The 23,938-nt window shown below is 39.6% G+C and overlaps 1 protein-coding gene across 1 annotated transcript in view; it reads left to right on the forward strand.

Moving 5' to 3' along the window:
• Positions 1–5,632: 5,632 nt before the first annotated feature.
• The window catches only part of sv2ca (synaptic vesicle glycoprotein 2Ca), a 31,007-nt gene continuing 12,701 nt past the window's right edge, over positions 5,633–23,938 (forward strand). Inside the window, exons 1-2 of the mRNA XM_086031583.1 lie at positions 5,633–5,762; positions 12,765–13,436. Coding sequence (XP_085887709.1) covers positions 12,836–13,436 — 601 coding nt within the window. The 5' untranslated portion in view covers positions 5,633–5,762; positions 12,765–12,835. The remainder of the gene's footprint in view (positions 5,763–12,764; positions 13,437–23,938) is intronic.

Here is a 23,938-nt window from a genome sequence, read left to right on the forward strand (position 1 = left end):
AACAACAAACCTGTTGAATGAAGTAGCACCCAAGTGGAGTGAAGTGGAAAGCATGAAAATACGAGCAGAGTTTACACAGCCTGCCCACGTAAACATTAGCAGTTTGGCCGCTACTAACAAGCCGGCAGCCACCAGACGAAAGCAGCAAGCTATCGTATCATCCTTTAATCGTGCACATTTGCAAGTAGCAATGACGCTAATGCTGTATGTAGGATCATAGCTTCAAGATTATTATGTTTACATTTTAAGGCATAGTTATTAGTCCTGAGGGGTTCCGTTTTGGTAGTTCGCTGTGTTATTTTATATTGTTCTACATTTGTTCTACATTGTACTGTTAAATAAAAAAAAATTAAATTAATGGGGGAAAAAGTATGTTAGTAAAATGTTGAATTACTTTCAAGTTGATGTTTTTTTTTTTTTTTTTTAAGGGCTGGCTATGAATTTGTGACTGAATTGTGAGGGACTGAGAATTATCTTTGGGCAAGTGCAGGTTTTCTGTTGATTGATAGCACACAATTTCAGAGCTGATGGTTCAAGTGTTGAGCGTGGCTTTTTTGAATGTGTTTGTATTTTTCCAACCCAAGTCTTTCTTATACTCGCAGCAGGTGTAAAACACGTTTACATACGGAATATTATTCTGCCGTCTTTATGTAAAATGTTGCTTTGTTGATGTGTTGCTGTCTCCTTCCTTCCTATAGCTCGCTTTTAAAGCCTTTCACCCATTTCTCAAGAAATATTCCAAGGCTTGTCTGCTGAAATGCAATTCAGTTCATATTATTCTCTTTTAGCCTGTTCAATCTGTTCCAGGACAATAATCACAGCCCATTTTGCTTTCTTCCCCCCGGTATTTTATCTCGGGTAGGTTCGAGTATTCAGAATCATGTAATGGCAGACAGAACAGAAACCAAGATTAAAGATATTACTCATACAAGTTGATTTTGCAACTACCACTAGATAGGATACAACTTTACAGTATTTGATATGTTACTTGACCTTATATGCTTAGGATCCAACTTTCATCTTAAGAAATGATGTTTTCAGAACATGTTTTAATTTAGTCAAATCATAGTTGCTTCTATTGATCAGCCATTTTCACCCCTTTCGTTTCAGAGTGTGTTTTCCCACAAAAGCCGTGGAGCCAAAGCAGCAAAAAGGATGAAGGGACTGAAGCGGTGAGTCCCAGGTTCTCCATGACACAAAATCAATTAGCATCAGTGTCCACATCCATTTGTTCTAATATGGATCCAGTCAACTTCCATCTCATTTGTTTCTTAAAAAAAAATTAGCCCTGCAGGTACGTACCACCTCTATTTTAGACACGCTTCCCACCAAAAGTATTGACACAGTTAGGCCAATTTCTTTGTTTTTAATGTCGAGTACTGACTATCTGGGTTGGACACAGGGCTTGGCATGAACCTTTTTGCTCACCAGTGTCTGTGGCTAGTGGTTTCTCAGAGTTAAATGCTAATTTGCATTCCCACTTGCCACAATTTTGTGAGTAACAGCGGTTATTTAGCGGCTGTGCACAACCATCTTCCGCAGTCGGTTAAACCGGGTCGAAGCACTTTCAGTTCAGGTGACTGGCGCGGAGCCCCACGCTCGTACACTGGGTAGTCAGGGGTATTTAACTAAAATATAGAAAGGTCCAGATCGAGAACATTTCTTGAATTTTTTTTTTCCTCACTTTCCTCATTCTGGCCATTCTGTACTGTTTATTGTTTGAATGTGCAGGCTCAAACAAATGCTGCTACTTTATAATTATTATATCAGACCCAGATGTAAAGTCCTAAAAATTAAATCTTCAATTATTGATCTCTTGTTTCGTATACATAAGTGTTTTCAGTCTACAGCAAAAAATAAAGAATTGGACTTAGCCTACTATTCGAAGACCTTTTGAAGGGTGGGGAGGTGGGGGGGGGTTACGTTGAGATGCGGTACACAGTACTCATTGGAGTTCATGCAAACCTGCAATGTTGTAGTATTTAAATCATGTATACCAGAAAGCTGATACCTTGTTATTTTTGCCACACATGCAACTCCATAGACAATAGAAACATAACATGGTATCCTCCCACTTACTTGTGACATTATGTGACATTAACTTCAACAGTTATTCATGCCTATCACATCTAATCTACAATTTTGAAAATAAGAAAAATAGTGTTTTTTTCACAAATCAAAAGACACTTCATCATCTCTTCATGTGTGTTGATATATAGAAGATTTATACTAAAGAGAGGGAAATTGCCTGCATGCGCATTAGATTGTATGGTGTCTTTGTGGTGTGTGTGTGTGTGTGCTTGCATGTGTGTGAGGGTCATTCTACTGTCCTGTACATTAAGCTAAGTGCTCTTCCACTCTCCTGCAGTACTAAATGGAGCCTTATGGCTTAGGGGGTTAGGGGAGTGGGGTGTCCCAATCCCAGGTCACTGCATCTGTGAATCATCATATTCAGAGGAGAGAAAAAAAAGATCCTTTTTGTGTTGTATTGTGTGCATCTTTTTGTTTATTCGACGTCATGTTTATAATCCTCCCCGTCCTCCCTTAATATGATGCAAGCCAGAGCCGAATAGTATTTAAATAGCGTATCCAAATCCATACCCACTCTGAATTATTCACGACCATATTTTTTTTTTTTAAAGAAGGAAATGAATAGGTGGTGTGATACATCAAAGAGCGAGTAATTTCTGCGGTGAGGCAAGTGTCCCTGCTCAAGTGATGTACAGTAAATGCTGTCAGCCTGAATTGTTTTGCTAGCGTCAGTCTTCTGTCCCTTTCCTTCTTGGACTTAAAAAATATGAATATCCCTCCATTTTCTATGCCGCTTATCCTCACATTGGGCAAAAGTTGGGATATTTATTGCAGGGCACGTTGACAAACAATCATTTACATTCATACCTAAGGACAATTGAATCTTATTATCTGTGAACACGGGAGTCAACAAAGGTAATTAATCAATCCTGTTACCTATTTCAAGCTAGACATACAACGGCAAATGAATGGGCTAAAGTAATTGAAACGGACAGAATGCCGGCCCATGTGCAATTAAGATGATGGGATCTGTGGCTAGTGAGGAGGTGCTGGTAATGGTGCAGATTTATTTTCTTCGGCTAAGATGCCTCCACACAATATTATAGAATGGTAGGCTAATGATAAGGTGACATTGTGTCAACAGAATGTAGAGAGTCTGGAGAAATCACAACAGGAAGTGATCAATTATCACGGCTGTGCTGTCACAAAGGGCTGTTCGGGGGGGGGGGCCTTACATCTCCCAAGTGTCACATTGGGAAGTTGTCACATGGGAACTGGTTTAATGAGTAGAAAATCTCCCCCCTGGGCCAGGGGGTTCTGTTCTTTGACCACTAACGGCCAGGATCTGATCAAATGTGTATGGGTACGATTACGTTCTTCAGGTTTGCACAGAATGCATTCTGGATTGTTTAAAATTGGTAGCCGAAGCCCCTTTTACACTAGCTGTTCAAGCCAGGATAAATTAGCCCCCCCATGTTACTCTTCTGTGCAAATGGAACTACTCAAGGAATCTGGGGACCTATTCTTTCCTCCAATATTTCACATTATAAGGTAATATCAGGTCCATGGTAGAGGTGTGTTTAATTTGTAAATGGCAGGTGAGTTTCATTCTCAAGTGTTGTAAGGTTGTGGTGGGCCCAAATAAAACTAAATACTAGCAAACTGAGAGACAACAAACCAGCAACAAACCTGGACAAGACACACACAAGTGGTTGGAGGGTGTTGATTGGTTTACACAAAGGACCAGGCTGACGAGAAGAGTTAGTAAAAAAAGACAAGCAAGACATAAACAAGGCCCCACAAGGAACATGAAAAAAAAAGTAAATGTTATCTACACGAAAAAAGATCATGACATTAACACTCGATTCTCCTAACTTGTTGTGCTGGAATGTTCCTTGACTGTCCTTTTTTTTTTTTCTTTTTGATTTTTTTTTTTTTTCTGACATCATTATGCATGTAATTTAATAGTTTTTTTTGAGTAACCAATCCTCTATTATAAATAGAAAAAACTCTTCAATTCACTGTTTTTACTCAGGCTAAAGCAATAAAAGTATTGCTTTGCCATGACCATTTAATAGAAAGTGAGTTGAGGAGCTGGATTGAGACAAACATGACGCTTTGCTGACATTCTGAGTGCCAAGGAACTATGTTGAAGTCAGTTGAGGAGCTGATCCGATCTGCAGGGTAAGTGTTCTGATTTACAAAGCCATGACAATCTCACCTTGAAGAAAAAAAACAAAACAATACAATCAGAGTACGGTATTTGAGAAACATATTCTGGAACAAGTTCACATTGATTACAATACAATATTTTGTTGATATAGCGCATTTCACAACAGCTACAGCTGTAACTTTATATACAACAACAAAAATAGCCATAATACAACAAGTGAAGTTCAATGTGCATTTTTATTGGATTCACAGTGCAAAGTGTTCCAAATATTCCACTTTTCAGCGCACTTTTTATATTGCTGGTTTCAGGCCAAATCTGCCTATGTTATAATTAGCTATTTTTTTTCCCCACAAATCTATACTGTCGGTCAGTCCGCAAGTGTGGGTGTTATTTTCATACTATAACACACTATACCGTATATGATTTTGATGATACAATCTCTCTCCCACCTGTGTGTGTCAACCGAAACTGAATGTTACCGCTTAACACTAAACAACAATTTTTTACAAACTTTTTCATCAGAAATGCTTCTAAACCTTTCCGGATGATTTTTTTTTTGCAGTGTTTCCGAATCTGACTTTGTGTTTTTTCGATCACATCAATTTTTCTTCATATTATTATTATTATTATTATTATTATTATTATCATTATTATTATTATTATATGTAATATTTATGAATTAAGGGTTAGGTTCAGCCGCAAAAGGTAAAAAAAAATAGGAAACATCATATTTATAAATCACAACGCATGGAAAAATACGTTTTGTGCAGGCTTTTATACATAGCTCAAAAAACAAGATTTTTTAAGAAAATATCTGATTTTCGAGGTGTTGTCATGAAAGTAGACATTTTTGAACTCTGTGTCAAAAATACGTTTAAGGGCACATAAAGCCATCTGTGATTAAAATTTACTGTTGACCACTGACTCCTGGACATGCAGACTTCCATCTTTCTTGGATTTGTACCCAGCAGATATTATTTGGAGAATGCCTCGTTAATTTTACATACAATATTCTCACACATACCGGATTACCCAATTATAACCCCCAGCAACAGAAAATTATGACAAAAAACAAAAGTAACTTTTTACTCCAAAATGAATTAGACGTTACACACTACTTTTGGATGTTTTCACATCCAAAATGTAGTCTTGACTAGAAAACAACATCTTGCCAGTTCCAACCAGTTTGAATTAGACCTATTTTTGTGTGCCATGCGACTGCCCACGTCATCTAGTCACCTAACTAGATTGTTCCATCAGACTGAATTACCCGCATCACTCAATGAAATGCAATTATTGATTACGCTGCTCTCCTCCCTGCATCCATCCCCGCATCCCTCCCTCCCACCATCCTCCATCCCTCTGCCTCCGTCTCCTCTTCTGAAGTACTGCAGCGAGAGAGCACTGCGTCGGGGAGGGGGGGGGGGGAAATCACGTTGTGCACTTCATTTACGTCGGATCCACTTCTTTGTGAAAGAAATACCCACGAGATTTATTCAACATGTATCCAACAATGGGTTTTAGGAAGCTCTAGCTACTTTTGTTGCTATCAATGAAGGTAAGTCTTTTTTTTTTTTAACATCTTCAAGTTGGTAAATCCATTAGTCTCGTCTGAATGTTTTATCTTTTGTTAAAGTGAAAAAAATCCATCTATTATTTTTTTTTTTACCAATATGTTTTGATGCTTGTTGTGTTGGGTAAAATAGAAGGGATTACTCATGTGTTTGTGGATCATTTGTTAAAAGTTGAATGATGGCTACTGGCGATGTAACTGGCATCATCGGTGAAAGTGGGCTACCGTTCATTGAATTTGGTTGTAAACAGTCTGAGTTTATTCACAGTTTTCAATCATTGTTAAAAAGATTGCTCCAATTCATGGTGACTTGGAGCCTGGGAATTGCTTGTCCGTGCCATCGTGTAAAGTTTCAGACTGACTGTAATTGGAAACATTCTTGAGGGAGTTTTTACAGTGCATCTGTTTGTTCTTTCCCTGATTTAGATGGGATTGAAATATTTCCCCTTGATAGGAGTAGAGTAGAGTTCAATTTGTACACTGTGGACTTGGAGGCGGTTTAGAGCAATGCAGCCGCCTGCCCTGGGGCAGTTGAAGCACTCTGCCCAAAAGAGGAAATAATGCGGGAGCAGGCAACTGACTCACTTCGTGAGGCAATGAACGATTGACAGGCTCGCAACTGCTGAACTGGAAACCTGTGGCCAAGCGCTTTGTGAGCAATATGAACATATCGCCACATTGTGGTCCTGTTGTATTTTGAATATTTAGTGAAAAATTGTTGTTGTGTTGTCAAAATCACGCAAAAGCGGCCCACGGGATTTAGATTTCTTAACTTTGTACAGTGGTTGCAAAAAAAAAAATTGATAATTTTGATACAAATCCAGAAGAAAATACTGATAGCGTTTGAGTCACAGTGGAACCGTCCCTCTCCCCATGATGCAAATGGTAGTGTCCCATCCATCTATTGCTTATGTTTTACGTTATCTCTCCTTTAACCAGAAACTATTCTAACAACTAACTCAAATACGGTGCTCTGCAATTTTGAAACTTTTGTTAGAGTAATTCATTTTCTGTATTCCCTATTTCAGTTGTGTCCCTCGTCCAAAATCCAAAATGGCACAGCCCCGTCATCTTATATAACTAGGAAGACGCTTGCTAATATTTTTAACAGTTTGCCCCTAGTGGATATCTGAGAATTTTTTTTCCACCGATGCTATCAACATGGGTTCTCTAAACAATAATCTTACTGCAATTCGGCTAGTAACACTCGTGCTCATTTTCAATACTCTGGACTGTATTTTTCTTTTAGTCTTTTGGAACTTTAAGCAACATAAAAGAAGCTCACAAGAGACTCCCTTTGCATTTCACTCACGGTGATGCTACACAGCCTGTAATGCCCGGGGCAACAAAGCAGAAACAAAAGCACCAGAGAATGATTGTTTCTCTCCATTATCTTGACAAACAATCAAGAGATTCAGCAGATGTTTCATTATTTTGTTTAGATCATGGTTAATGACCCCTTTGCCAAATGGCCTGAAGAATTGTTGCATTTATCCGAAAATGTGCAACCCACTGAAGCTAAACGACTGGACAAGAACACAGGTCACCAACGTGCTAGCCCCCCAAGGACCTCATAAGTAGCCCATGGGCCTGTTCTAAAAATAGCTTACAAGTGATGGGGCATTGTGATTTCCTATTAATGTTATAGAAGCAATTATTTGCAAACATGAACATTGGCAGAGATTTATAGAAATAAAGTGTTTATCTGTGTCCTAATTATTGTGAGAAATACTGTCATTAACATGATGAGTGACTTCGCGTGAATAAATATCATTAATTGTTGATAATAGCATATCAGTTAATAACAATATAAAAGGTCATTTGAGAAAATGTGTTATTTCAGAAGCGCGTATCAACCTGGCAGCCCTCGGGATTACTCAGTACCCAAGAAGTAGCTCTCATCTTCGAAAAAGTTGGTGACCCCTGGACAACTCGATGAGAGCTGATACAACTAAATCTGTTTTATATGAAGTGCAATAAGAATAGTTTTCGTTTGGGATGTCTGTAGCTCGAGGATGCATTGTTGCAAACACAGCAATCAGGTTCAGGGTTATAGTTGTTTGGAGTATTTATTTTGATTTAATTCTGTTTTTTTTGTTTTTCAGTTCAGTTAGTTTTAATTCGTTTTTAATTTTCATTCGTTTTTATTTTTTCCGAAAATAATTCGTGTTCGTTTAGTTTTCGATTGGTTTTAGTATTAGTTTTATTTATTTCATGTTTTCAGAAGCTAATATGGCGTATTTGTGGAGTGCAAGATAAATGAAAAAAAGGTCACTAAATCTTATGAAAGACTAATATTTTAAATGTCCAATCAATTATAATCAGAGTTATGTCAATAAAGAATGGTTAGCTAATCGCCGTGTGTTTATGTGCCTCTCAGCTTTCATGCAAGTGGTACATTAGTGCATGATTTATACCGGTACAACATTTCGCATTGGTGAGACACGTTCCAAAGAAAGAAACTATTACATTCAATGCATATTTTAAACGCAAAGTATTTTTAGTCACACTGATAACGCTGATCGTTTGCCGATGGGGGGGTACTGCAGCCGCCTTCATCATGATTTTTCCACTTTAGCAGAGATCTGTGCACGTCTAAGTGTCGTTTGTCTGTTTTCCCTGTTTTGCAATGTGACAAGATTAATATGAATACAGATCTTGCATGTCTGTAATTAGATTATCAGCAAAACGCTGCTCATGGCAGGGAGACATTCTTCACTCTTTATTACTCATTCATTATTTTTTGATACATCTTCATGATAAATCTGCATGTAACGTGAGATTTAAGATTTTTTTTTAATGATTCTATTTTCTCAGATGGGGAATAACTGATTTAAGAGGTTGTTTTCACCAATTGTAATTAAACATATTGTGACATGTCACTGTTTGGATGAACGTGTTTCTCTTTTGTTTCTGCGTTGTCAACCCCCAACACCTACTTCAACACACAAACGCATGCACTAGCTCAGGCTGTAATGTCATCACTGTTTGATGAAATCTCCTAATGGAAGACGTCCCAGTCTGGAAGCACCTCCTCCAAATGGGGCCGCGACTTCTCCATTTTGATGGGATTACTTGCAGCGCTGACCACTTAGAGATTGGAACTGCTCCTAGCTGGAACTAATAGAGCAAACCAGCTGTCAGGTGTTCGTGTTGGTTGGTGAATGACTTTCAAAGGGCAGCAGCTGAAAAAATGCATTGGAGATTGGCCATTGAGAAATGTGCAACATTGGTAAAATAGATCCTACTGTATTTACTCGCTGTTGAAAACAATTTAAAAACACGCAAAACACCTAAAAAAGATTGACGATTGAAGTTCAGATGTGAATGTTAAGACAATGCCTTCCTTCCCCCATAGATTCTTTTTTTTAATTGTTAAAGTCTTGTGGACTGCTCTAATTTAGGATTCAAATTGACTTTCTTTTTATTATGATGCTTGACCCATTCAAGTGTGTCTGGACTAACTGTTGCAGAAGACAGGACTGGATTTGTAAACCCGCAGACGATTGAACATCACATATTGTTAGTTAACAAAATAAATATATCTTATTACAAATCTCAGTGTGCTACACAATATGATTCAACATCCATCACCTTGTGCATTTAATGGAGAAATACTGTACTGTATATAGGAAATCAATAATTCATTAAATGACACTCACCAAAGTGTATTCCTCCCCAAAGACCAATAATCTGAATTTTGATCAGCACGGAACTGTACACCTTCATAGAAACCCATTTACAGCATAGATCCGCATTAATATCAATACACAAGAGCATTCTGAAGAAATTTAAGACATTTTTTAAAATGCCCTAACTCACAATGCACCAAATTACATCCATCCCTTTTCTGGAGCACTTATCCTCATTAGCAGTGCTGTTAACTGGAACCTTTTCCAGCTGAGTTTGTGTGAAACATGGAGCACACTCTTAACTAGCAGCGTATGGACATACAACCATTCACATTCACAGCCACAGAGAAAACATGAAACCCTACTTTGAAACCCTAACAGTAGTTTAAAACCCTACTTTGAAACAACAACCCTAATTTGAAATCCTAGTTGGAAACCCTAACCCTACTTTGAAACCCTAACCCTAATTTTAAACCCTAGTTGGAAACCCTAACCCTAGTCTGAAACCCTACTTTGAAAACCTAACCCCAGTTTGAAACCCTAATTGGAAACCCTAACCCTAGTTTTAAACCCTAGTTTGAAACTCCAACCCTAGTTTAAAACCCTACTTTGAAACCCTAACCCTAGTTTAAAACCCTAATTTGAAACCCTAACCCTAGTTTGAAACCCTAACCCTAGTTTGAAACCCTAAATGGTAACCTTAACCCTAGTTTAAAACCCCACTTTGAAACCCTAACCATAGTTTGAAACCCTAAGTGGAAACCTTAACCCTAGAGTTGTATAGTATATACAGTACAGGGTTCTTCTCCAAAATGTTTTTGTGAAAACAAACAAAACAACCCAGACTAAACTGACAAACGTAACTACAAAACAAGGTATGACAACATGACCTTATACAGTACAGCAAATCAGCAATGAAAATACTGTATAAGGCCCTTGGTGGTGGGAATAAAAGGTGAGAACATGGAAGGTGGCAAAGCTGCCATACTGCAGTCTTGTTTGCAAGTGTTAGTTTGATTGTGATTGCTCCTGTTGCTGCGCGCGCAGTCGGGGGCCTCTTCTGCTGCGGTCAGGTGGTCTTCTGTGAGCTCTGGTGTCTTCTGAGCTTCGTCACGCCTGACAGCACACCTCACCATGCACTCCATTGATTTTCTGACAGGCAGACACCGCCAGGAGCTGTGTGAGCATGCTTGTCAATGTGCATAGGCTCAAGGGGAAAAAAGAACGGTTTGTTTAAGCAACATGGTGTAATCCTGCAGCAATGTATGCGAGTTGCCAGTCATGGCCATGAACTTTGACACACCCCTGGCTGTTAGTTTAACAAAGTATACGCAGAGCAAAGTGTGAGACATTTCGTTTGTTATTTAGCCAGAAGCTGAAACTTTATACACATTCTCAGAACAAACACACCATTTACTGTACCGTTTTAAATTGAGAAAACGGCAGAAAATTGTTGTTTGTTTACACAAACACTGCTGACGTTTCAACATTTCTTGAAAATGATTTGATTTTAGGATCCATTATACATTTTTGTTTCCCCCCCCCCCACCCCCCCATCACTGTATCTGGGAGAAATTCGGACGTTTTACTGCTTCTCAGATAGCCGTCCCGGATCCATTTTGAACCGCCACTTAAGTTACCATAATGGTTCTTTGCTTGATAAATGGCACCACACTAATCTCCAAAAAGCTGTCATTTGATTAATTCTTATGACAATCCGAACCATCGTCGATGCCAGTGGCTGCATTAAAAAAAAAAAAAAAAAGATTGGCCCTTGCTCATAACCACAGAAGTCATCCAATGAGCCAAAGAGATTAGTGGAGTCACCTTGAATCAGCAGTGTCATTTTGTCCAGTAAAATTGCATTATGGGAGCTGGAGCTGGCCCTGTGATTTGTGTTCTCCTGACAAGGCTTCACTGTTCATTAGAGGCTGTGGTGAACAGGCCTGAGACGCATGTGGAGGGTGCACTCTGGACAGCTCTGATCTCCCTGCCCTACACTTAAGTCAGTCCCGAGATGTTTTAGTCTTACGTCAATTCATTATAAATAAGTGAAGAGCTCTTTTCCAAAACGCTATAAATCCATATTCTTATAACCAAAAATATCCAGATCTGCCAATTTTACAAGCATACATTTTATCCATCCATCATGTCTGAGACATATTGGCCAAATAACCGGGGGTTGCGAATTCTACTGTGACATATTAACCAGCATTATGGGCCTCCCTTCATTTCTTTGGCGTCGGCATTTCTAAGCAGCCACATACAAGTCCAGTGAAAATTACAATTGATGTTTTAAGTTACGTTCATCCGCCATAAATGAATAATAAGAAGACGGCAGGCCAGACTTCCGATCTGGGATGTTGAACTGTGAATCATTGCCTGAGCTTGAGCGTAAAATTACATTAGACTGGGGTCTCCCTCTCATTAGCATTGGCTGGGAAAGGACCTCTCCAACCATGTTGTTTGGTTATTGTCCATACATGTTTCAATGTGTATGTTGGTAATGTACGGTTTGAAATGGCAAGAGAGTTAGTTACGCAACACGAAATCATGAATAACACTGGGTCTCAATTTCCAAAATGCTTTGTCACATCTTACACATGAAATATGACAAGGCTGTTGGTGGGCTGTCACTCCAATCATAGTAATCCTTCTCTTTATTGTTGGTAAATTGATTTCAGCTAAAGTCTTATTTATTACCTTGGATACCACAGAACAGATCCAGAGCCAGAAGATTCTGCATCCTTTGCTGCAAATGTTTTGTTATTTTTACCCAAAGCCAACCATGAAATAAGGAACAGTGAGAACAATCCTGTAAATGTTATTAAATGTTATTGTCTTTGCATGATTTAAAGAAGAAGTCAACCCAAACATATTTTTTTCAAAAATATGTTCTATGCAGGCCCACTAGTTGAAACAGCAACTGCTCAGGGCTCAGATAACGACCAATTATGGCTCACCTCTTTTCTGAAGCTGAGCTATGATCTGAGCCCTGAGGGTCTGTGATGTCATTTTCAGTCGACAGAAGTGACAAAATGGCCGCCTCCGGAGATGGCTAAAAATGGGCGGATAAAAAATATATGTTTGAGTTGACTTCCCCTTTAAAGACCTTAAAGATTATGAATGAGATGGTTCCTCATTATGGATGCATCTGTATTGGGTTTGGGGAAGATTAGAAAATGCGTGGTTCTGCTAAACTCGCCTTTGCTTTTTTTTTTTTTTTTTTTTTTAAAGACCTGTCTCTACACTTGTCCACCTAACCGAGCTTGCTTTATGATTGCCACAAACATTGTGTTTTTCCTCCCGCGGTGTCAGCAGACTAATGAGTTGTGTTTCCTTGCTGCTTTTTCAGACCCTCTGAGCTGACCATTCCCAGTGTAAACCCGCCCTTGTCTTCCCTGTACACCAACTAGTTTAGCCAGGATGGAGGACACCTACAATAACAGGACTTCCCTTGTGAAAGGGGCCAAGGATATAGTCAAGGAGGCAAAGCGTCAGGCGACAAAGAAGGTCAACAAGGTGGTGGACCGTGCCGCAGATGAGTATTCATCCCACCACAACTATTCACGATTCCAGGACGATGCGGACGACGATGATGAGGATTTCTACAGGAATCCACCCAGGCAAGATGGAGAGGGTTACCATGACAATGATGAGGGCTCCAGTGACGCCACGGAGGGCCACGATGATGAGGACGAGATCTACGAGGGCGAGTACCAGGGGGTTCCCTCCACTGGCGACAGGAAGCATAAGGAGGGCCAAGTGGCCCTTGGGCAACCCATGTCGGATGCAATGAGGGACAGAAAGGAGCTGGAGCAGGAGCGACAGGCGGATGAGGAGGAGCTGGCACAGCAGTACGAGCTCATCATCCAAGAGTGCGGCCACGGGAGGTTCCAGTGGCAGCTGTTCCTGGTTCTCGGACTGGCCCTCATGTCGGATGGCGTCGAGGTGTTCGTGGTGGGCTTTGTGCTTCCGAGCGCCGAAACAGACATGTGTGTGCCTGACTCCAGCTCAGGATGGTTAGGTGAGTAAACGGGTGGAAAAATGTGTGTGCGTCTGTGTGTTCGCATCTCGTGCGACTTACCTTTGCAAACTACAAACTAAATACATGAATGAAGCGAATTGTTCCATTTTAAAATGTACCATCCTTGAATCGTATTGCACCCCTTGTACACTCTAAATACAGTTGGGTTCAAAATAACACAATTTGGGGTAAAAAATGGGCCAATCCACAAATCGGGTCAGTTTGACCCACCCCAAAAACGGGGCTGTTTTGTACAAAACTACCCATTTTTGTGGTTGTTTTAGCAGAAAACAACCCAGAAAGTTGGGTGAAATTGACCCAAGTAGTGTATCGGTCCTTTTTTAACCCCAAATTGTGTTATTTTTAACCCAACTGTTTTTAGAGCCTCCCAAGATGCATATCGAATCGTCTTTTGGCATATTTATGATGATGATTGGCCATTTTCAACAAGAAGCTCATTACATCATACCCTCTAAAACCTAGCTCTACCATATCAAGTCGAACCGAACAGAACCATTTCCTTTGACTTTAAAATGCCCTTGAATCAAATCGCTCCCCATGTATCGATATATGTATTGAATCATCTTTTATTGGAGAGATGCACACCCCTACACACAAGCTTTCAGTACACTGCTACTGTATATCACCTATGATTTAAGCTTTATTAAAATGACAGCTGTTTGTATAAAACCACCCAATAGCAGCACATTGGTTCATAATGCTGACATTTGTGCATTTTGGTTTAGGCCACCTAGTTGGGAAAGGCATTTCATAATTATTTTTTTCATACATTTTTGAATTCTGATTTTGTTGAATCCAGTTTGTCGGGCTGCACAGTGGATGGGTGCTTAGTACATCCACCGCACAGTTGTGAGGTTGAGGGTTCAAATCTGGACTTTTTTGGATTCGTATGTTCTCCCTGCTCTTGCGTATGTTTTCGGCGGAACCCCGGTTTCCTCCTACCAGTGATGCTGGTATCAATTTTTTAACAATTTGAGTGACATCACGTATGCGCCATGTCATGTTTAGACCAGATGAAAAACACCAGTGGAGGAAGGACAGAGATTCACGTTTTCAAGCTGGAAACACAGTCACTTTTTCGAGTTTGTATCAGCTAAAGAAAATGTTATAGCGGAAGTGAACGCAAACATATTCTTTTCAAAAATATATTTTATGCAAGCCCACTAGTTGAAACAGGGGATTCTGATAAATATTGCGTTTGTGGAATAAGTGTTAATCCACTCGTTTTTAGCCATCTCCGAGGGCGGCCATTTTGTCTTCTGTCGCCTGAAAATGACATCACAACTGCTCACAACGACCAATCACGGCTTAGATTGTAAGCAGTTGTGATGTCATTTTCAGTCGACAGAAGACAAAATGGCTGCCCCGAGAGATGGCTAAAAACGAGTGCAAAATTAATCAGAATGCTGTGTTTCAACTAGTGCGCCTGCTGGGAACATATTCTTGAAAAAAATATGCTTGGGTTGACTTCCGCTTTTTAAGGTAGGTTGCACACTCTGTTGTTGTGCTGTTGACAAAGTGTTATCTAGCTTCAAAAAAAATATTTTATGTTAAGCAGCATCTGTTAAATGTAACTAATAAAGTAACTTGAAATATAACTGTTACTTAAATTAAGTAATCAGTAATGTAACTAAGTTACTTTTAAAGGCAAGTAATTATTAAAGCAACTAAGTTAGTCAGATACGGTCATTGAAGAAGAATGAATGTGAGTGTGAATGGTTGTTGCCCTGCCATTGACCGGTAACTATTGTAAGTTGTACTCCATCTCTTGCCCAAGCCAACTGGGTTAGCGTCCAGCTCACCCATGATGCTAATGAAGGTAAGCAGTATAAACAATGGTTGGAAGGACGAATCCATTTTGGTGTTTACATTGTTCAAAATGGGAATTCTGCAGCAACCAGTTCCGTCCACCATATTTTTGGTCCAGATCTGGTTCTGAACTTGCAGCCCTGCAGCCTGCTATCCACTTTAATAATTGAGCCGCACCTGCCTTTGTCAAGAAACTAAAGGATTAGTGCCACTTGCATGTCCTGTATGCAAGTGTGTCACACTTCAGTCGATATTTGTGTCACATATAATAAAAAAAAAAAAAAGTATTCCAGTCCACAAGTCTTGTATTAGGATTAAGAGGGTAGCAAGTATTGCTGTCCAAGCGTGTAGAGCAGCAGCCCCAGCAGTCCTGATGGCTGTAGGTGTATAATCCATCATCACAATGTCATGCACAGGGAATGACTCGCTCACTCACTGTGTAAGCGTACCAGAGTGGCACACAAAAGGAGTTTTTGATATACATTGAGTATACGCTGTCGTTTGGTTCACATCAACACGCACGGAGGCTAGGCTACCGTTCCACGTTTTATGGATACCAAACCATGACACATCTCTAAAGCAATGACTCAAGAGGAATTCTATGATTCCAATTGCAGGTGTTCAAACGTAACTACAGTTATGTGTACAAAGAAAAAAACCACAAAGACATGATTTGGATGAGTTTGTTGTTGAAGCACGTGACCTCAACCCATCAACCTCCAACTTTGGCTTGAACTAGAACCGAAACGTCACACATCTGAGATCTTCGCCCTGTTATTTGAACTACTGTAGTTTGTGATTAGAAGTGTATGTCCTGTGTATGTGGCTTTCATTCTGTGCCCGTGGTTGGGATGTCCCATTTTTATTTTTCTGTCCCTTTCCAAGTATCCACGCAAGCGCTTTTCTTTGTCTCTAGTCAAGCGAGGTCTCGTAGGCATTCACGCTCGATACGCTCAGCTCGTCCTTGTTCGTGACTCCATACCTCACCCTCTGTCCCTCCCTCTCGTCCTCCTTTCTCAGTGCTTCTCTTTTACTTAGTGGTCCTCCCCCATTCTCCTCTCTTTGTTCCCCTTCCTGATTGCCCGCAGGCTCCTCCCTGTTGAGGTGAACATGATTGGTGTATGCGTGTGCGAGTGTAGTACGTATTAGCATAGAGAGCATGCATTACATGATTACCAGCACCCTGTTGGCATCCATTAGGAGTATTCAGTGTAAATACACTAAATTACAGGCAACAAAAAATGTTTCATCATAGGTGCCACTGTATATTTAGGTGCTTAATGAGCAGGGAAAAACAGATGAGATAAAATCTGATAGCTAGAAAATGCTAAATCAGCCGGCAGCTGATGCGCTATATAAATAATATTGTATTGTATTGTATAAGTTGACCGAATATACTACAATGAGGATGCCCTCTGGTTTATTATAAAAGCTCGAAATGTAAAATTCAGTAAAATGACATCCAATTGTTTTATCTGGAAGAGATCAAATTAACTTTTTCTTTAATGCAGAACTGGTCTAACTGGCTGTATAAGAGTCTGTCACAAGTGCGAGGGAATGGACCTAAATGCAGGAAGCAAAAATGAGGGGCAATATAAAGTATTTAATTTAAAGAAAACAAAAAGGCAAACAAGGTACTGGGATGATAACAAAACAACAAGGACCAAAACAAACAAACACTAGGACTAGGACTAGGACTAGGACTAGGACTGGGACTGGGACTGGGACTGGGACTGGACTTTGACAAATGAGAAACCACAACGAACCAACAAGGACTGAAAGAAAGCGGGGAACTAAATACAGACAAGTTGACGATACGAGGAACACCTGGACAAGACACAGAGGGTAGGAGGGAGCTTGTTGGCTAACACAAGGGAACGGGATGACAAGCACAGGTGGACTCAATAATTTAACGAGAGACAGACAAAGGAACGCAAGGAAAAACGTGAAACTAAAGTCAAAACCCAAACTCAAAAGACAGACTATGACAGAGTCTGCCTTTTAAATTGTTTTGTACTGTACTACAAAGATAAATGCAGTGCTGTGATGAGTGATATTGTTTAGTATGATTAGGCAATCCAGTCATGATATAAAATATATTGTACTTTGATTATGATAAACACATATCTTAATTGAGAATAATATAGAGCAAAATAAATACATTTTAAATAGCTATTCTGTAATTGAACTAATTCAGGGTGTACACTGCTTACTGCCCGAAGTCAGCTGGGATCGGCTCCAGCAACCCCTGCGACCCTTGTGAGGATAAGCAGTTTGGATAATGGATGAATGCATGGATGGCATTCTTTGATTGGTTAATTTAAACATACTAAAATGGATTTGCAGGGTTGTTTTTGCAAATACTGTATGTAAACTGAGCTGCCACAACATTAGATACATTTGCACAAACGAATGTGATCAATACATGGTTCTAGTTTGCGTTGGTGTAGAACTGAAAGAAGTCTTTTTAATATTTTGGTTACCTTGGTATGGATACCTTGTATAATTTAAAATTGCCCAAATCCTCACAATTTTCACCTCTCAACAATATTCTCAACTTCTGATTAGTTCTCTGACTGATCTTTGTGGTTTTCTATTTTCCGACATGTTATGGACCAAACCAGTTACTGAATCATAATTAATGTGTGTGTGCGTTTCCTGAACTGTCACTTTGAAACAATGTCCTGTTTTTGAATACAGCGATGGAAATTAAAAATCCAATTCATCGATTAACCAACAAAATAATCAACAGATTAATAAATTATTAAAATAATCGTTAGTTACCGCCCCACTGTAACTATAGCCTGCATGACTCCAAATATTAGATGCAGCTCTGAGGACGCAATGCAGTTCTACACCACTACAAACTACGAGGACAAAAACACAGATACATATAATCAATACGGCATTTACAGTGTCAATTAGAACGAATCATCATTATCTTTGTAAAGTCATATTTTTCGATACAGCTTTTGTAAATAATGCAGGTGCACCCAAAATAAAGTGTCTGGCGAGTGTATTATTTATTATGATATACTAAAAACGTATGACAGACCGAATGCGATTGGATGACACTGTTATTTGAAACGGGAAAATATGAATGTTGAATGCACTGTGACATGCCGTGTTTTGGTTTATGTGTGGGCGGGGTGTGCGACGTGTATGTGCTCGCAGTGAGGGCGGTACACACTTTAAACAAGAGCCTGAACAGAGAATTAAACCTGCACCTTGAGCTGTTGTAGACCGGCACGGAGGAGGGACAGCTCTGGGGTAGAGAGATTACCAAGTTAAGAGGAGTAATGGGGAGGGAAGAGTGGGAGGATCAGAGCGGGATGCTGGCACACTGGTGCTATTCGGCACGCCAACATTTGTCAGCGAGAGGCTTTGCCATCATCTCACGCGCAAAAGACAATAACAACGCACCACCCTATCATTACTTATTTGTTCTCATGGGCTATATTTTTCATCATGATACACCCCTGAGCCACCTCTCCCTCCTCACTTTCCGTATATGGTCTTTTTACCCTGACCTCCTCTTATTATCCAGTGTAGCCTTTTACTCTCTACTCTTTATTGTATGATCAACCTCCATCTCCATCTGCAGTCCCCCTACCCCCTCTCTCTTTTTTATCCCTGTTGCCAGCCCCTCTGTGTGGGGCTCCAGGGTCCAAGAGCAGCTGAGCATAGCTAAACTGCAGTAAAATGACAGCGTCACTGCAGAGATTACCAGCACTTGTGCAGTGCAGCTCCACCAATGGGTGGGAACGTGTCTACATGTGTGGGCGCGGAAGGCGTCGTCGGGGTGGTGGGCCAGAGGGGCTTGGCCAGCATTGCCAGCCGGTAGTAAACCATATCTAATGACTCTCTCCCATTATGACATCATTTGATTTAATGGGAATTATTCTCACTTGTTACTGTAATGGAGATTGGATCATGGCCGATGCTGCTCAGTCTTTTTTTTTTTTTTTTTTTTTTTTTTTAACTCTGCACTCGAGGCCCGGCAATGGGCTACTGTCATTTCTTGGAATCCCATTCCCACTAATGTGACTTTTGATTGCGTTTTTCGCAGTGGCGGCAGAAGGTGCAGGCTGGGAATCTGCTCAAAATGACACAGAATGTGGTACAAACGTAATTACTCCTCAATGTGAGAATATTCAAAGAAAATGTATGAAAAGAGGACAGAAAGAGTAGGGAGAAAATGCGAGAGAAAATAAGTATGAAATAATATAGTGTGCCCACATTTTAACTGTGTTTTCGACCGTTAAACTGGCATATGATGTCCATTTTTATGTCACAGTGTGCGCAGATATATTTATCTCATATTTATCATCCATCTTAGTTTAATTTAATGCTGACCTACTCAGGGTTTTTCAATTTATTCAATTTATTTAGTTGTTTATGTGAAATTTCCCATCAGATATATAAACTTGCATTTCATGATGCTGCTGTTGTTTATGTTTCAAAGATATCCCTTTTCAATTTACATTATATATATATATATATATATATATATATATATATATATATATATATATATATATATATATATATTATGTCTTCACAAAAGAATTCTGGGTCTGGGAAAATCTAAGGAGGGACAATTGCAGTGATTTGAAAAAAAATCACCTGTGTGGAGAAAATATTTACTGTTAAAGGTAGCATGAAAGTAGACATAAAAGTGAAAAAAAGGATACAAGGCGAGAGAAGGAATTAAGCAGAGGTCTGAAAGCAGACATTTGCAGAGAGATAGGAAAGGAAAAGTACCAATGAATTAGATGGTGTATTCAGATTATGAATAAAGCAAGGAGGCTGTTTTGCATGTTGCTGAAGCAGTTCTTGATGCTGAGCGCAATGAGCATCAAAGCATGAAATCAGAGAAGAGGTCTTGAATGCAACTCAGCTCTCCCACCACCCTCCCAGAGGGGGAGGGTGTTTCTCAGGGTGTAATAGGACGGCAAATATTAGGATTCATTATTTCTTTTGTTACCTCGCATACTTTTTACATCTCATTTGTACTTCTCACATCCTTGCTACCGATTGTTCTATCCAACAAGGAGCTAATATATAATGTCATGGCTTGGGCTTGCATGGCTTCCTCTAGAACGAGCTCTCTAATATTCCTTGATTATGTAACACATGATGACAGCAGAAAAATGAACAACAGACAACCGGTGATGCCGGTAACGCCTTACTAAGTAACTTTAACCGTGAAGCATTATGGGATTAGGTCCTCTGCGCCCTATCGTGTTTTTAGTACGTTGACATCTCACGTGTACATACCAATGAAGGAAGTATTTTTTCAAGATGGAAAAACAATCTCTGTTTTGAGTCAACTAAAAACGAGAACATTAAAGTTGAAAACCAACGCACCAAAGTCAACGCAAACATATTTTTTTCAAGGATATGTTCCCAGCAAGCCCACTAGTTGAAACACAGCATTCTGATTAATACTGCATTTGTGGAATATGAGTTAAACAGCAAAATCCAGCCGTTTTTAGCCATCTCGGGGGGCGGCCATTTTGTCATTTCTGTCGACTGAAAATGACATCACAACTACCCAGGGCTCAGGTAACGACCAATCACGGTTCAGCTACAGGAAACAGGTCAGCCTGCATTTTTTTGTTTCATTTATAAACAATGTATAATGTCATAAACAATTATAAATGCTAATGTCCAAACCACAAAGTGTCATCATAGGAAAGAAGCGTGATTGTATAAACTATATGAAACAGGGAGTTCTGGTTAATATTGCGTTTGTGGAATAAGAGTTTTTGGCCATCTCTGGGAGCGGCCATTTTGTTACTTCTGTCGACTGAAAATGACATCACAACTGCTCAAGGCGCAGGCAACGACCAATCACAGCTCACCTGTTCTCTGAAGCTGAGTCATGATTGGACGTTAGCTGAGCCCTGTGCAACTGTGATGTCATTTTCAGTTGACAGAAGTAGGTAAAATGGCCGCCCCCTGAGATGGCTAAAAATATAGTGGATTTTGCTTCTTAACTCATATTCCACAAATGCAATACTAATCAGAATGCCTTGCTTTAACTATTGAGCCTGCATAGAACATATTATTGAAAAAAATATATTTGGGTTGACTTTGTCCTTAAATAAGACTGACCAAATTGAACTGACTTGTCCCAAAACCAACCAAAACAGACAACTGAAAGAGGCTGAAGTGATAACCTCGGAAAGCATCACAAAAGATGAATGGATGATGAATTTCGGGGAAATATTTATATTTTGGACTTTTATTCTGTTTGTGTGTTGTTGTTTTTTGTCTGCATGTTCGAAATAAATTCAAAATTCAATTTGATGGAAAAGTTTAGTATTGTGAATAAATCTCAGGCTCCATTCAGCTGTTGCAAGCAAATGATTTGCAAATAAATATTAACTTTCATATACAGTATCATTACATTGTGTTTTTATAAAGTACAATGTTATAGAGTCCTATTATTTTTATTCAACAACATAAATAATTGATAGCGTTTCTGTTGTTACCCGGTGCCTTGTTAGCAATACCGTCTACAAAATACTTTGTATTTATCTTTTGAATAAATGACGAATTAGCATTTGTTTTGGAGTGTTTCCTATGCGTTTCCCATCATATCCTTGAATGTGTTTCGTCTTGTGAGTGATGTGTTTTGACATGCCTACGCAGTATCATCAGCCAAAACCTTTTGGCTCAATCTGCCAAGTCTTCTGACACACTGTCATTTTCTGATGTTGCATCAAGTCCACGTGGGTCACCACCACGTCAAAAATTCTGTTGTATTTTTCTTGTGTACGTGCTGGCTTCCATTCACACAGTTTTCTGTGTAATGTATCAGAAATGTTACTTTTCCTCTCTCGGTGCATTATGTCAGCCACAATTTGTCTTTAAACTACGCTCAACTGAGCTGACGTGTATCGATTTTGTTCCTCTTCTTTGTCTGCAGACACATAAGAGGTCTGGGATTTGTTCTCATCTAAATCAATGGCGCAGCGGCAGTGTGTAACCATACAAAGTGCTGAAGTTTCAGTCATTAAAATGCCCGACTGTCTAGCTTTATCATTTCCAATATGTTCTTTATTGATTAGCTGACTATGGGCTGAATGTCAGTGAGACGCAATGCTGCATTATTTCACGCTCCATCATGCGCACCATCTTGGGAAGAAGAGTGCACACTCACCTGCCACCACATTCGGTACACCCGCTTGATCTATAGAAAGGAGTATCAGGACTACAGTGAACGGTATTTCTTATTAAAATTCTGTAATATATAAATGTTACATGAATAAAGTGAGTGCTGCTGAAATGCCCAAAAAAGGAGTATTTTGTAATGCGTAAACTCAACAGTCCTCATCGTAGCAAATGTATATAATTCCTTACTCATAATTTTGTGCCTTTTTCTGGTAGTTTTTTTTTTTTTTTTTGTATATTATGACTTTTTTGCTGTAGTATATTTGCCCTTTTCATTGTTTTCATTGACGCTGTCAAAGCACACTAATTGTGCTTGTAGTTTGCAGTGGTGTACAACTGCGCTACATTATACAGTACAGAGAGCTGTCGGTATTTCCCTCATTTTGTTAAAAAGGTCAGCAATATTTGTTCATATATTGTGTAGCGTCATCTTTGTGAAGGCAGTGTGGCCAGCGAAAAGTTGCGAGACTCACAACCCATTGCTCGTGGCCACAGAAAACAATATCACTTTGCCCTGAGATGACTCCCAACCTTTCTTCTGGCCATTTAGCATTTACCCACAGACCTCTCTTTGTTCGGTGATGTTATTTTTGAGTTACAGTATATGTGACACTACAGTGTACTGCCCTGCTCTTTATTGGGGCCAGCATTGCTGACATCATGCGCCGAGATGGCGTGCAGCAAGCTGGACAGAACATCGATAAATTCATTGCGTAATTGAATGTGCTATGTAGGGTATATTCATTTGTCAACTGCTTTTAATGCGCTGCACGTAGGAGGCAGTGCAGGTGCTTTCTTTTTTCTATTTGGTGCCCGTCTGTCTGTACCAATAAACCCATGATAAAGTTTAACAGATGCAAGATCCAAGATATGCGTTTTGTCTGCATTATGACGCACAGTTTCTGAATTGCCCCTAACGCAGCACATGTGGACCGTGCACAATAAAGACTCAAAAAGGATTGATGCAGGGAAGTATGTCGTGTGCTGCTAAATGTGACAACTCGCTGAGTTTTGACCCCTGATGCAGGAGAGCCCAGCAGATATTGCTCACAGCTAAAGAGAGGATCCCTGCAGACATCGAGAGTAAATGCACATTGCCATTAGGTTTACTGCAATACGGATAAATAACGTTTACTGCATGGTGTACAGTATTTGCAGTGTATCAGACAGGGTATTAAGCAAGCCCTGATGTTTGTTACCCAGACTATCAAGATGAAGTCATTCTCCCCCCTTTGATTATTTTTCTTTTCATTGATTAATATTTTACAATATATACAACATCAACGTCATCCTCAGGTTTCCTTTCAGAATCAATATTTTGTCTGGCATACTACACGAAGAAATACGCCATTGATTGCAGATGAGATTTGTTCATATACAGACACAAAATGTAGATTTCTATCAATTTCATTTAATTCTGCAATGAGTACATACACTCCAATGCAAGTCTAGCAAAGATGTATTTTTATTTGAAAAATGAAAAGAATGAA

The sequence above is a fragment of the Filicampus tigris genome, chromosome 5, assembly GCF_054856515.1.
Source record: "Filicampus tigris isolate MCC_2025a chromosome 5, RoL_Ftig_1.0, whole genome shotgun sequence".
Taxonomy (NCBI): domain Eukaryota; kingdom Metazoa; phylum Chordata; class Actinopteri; order Syngnathiformes; family Syngnathidae; genus Filicampus; species Filicampus tigris.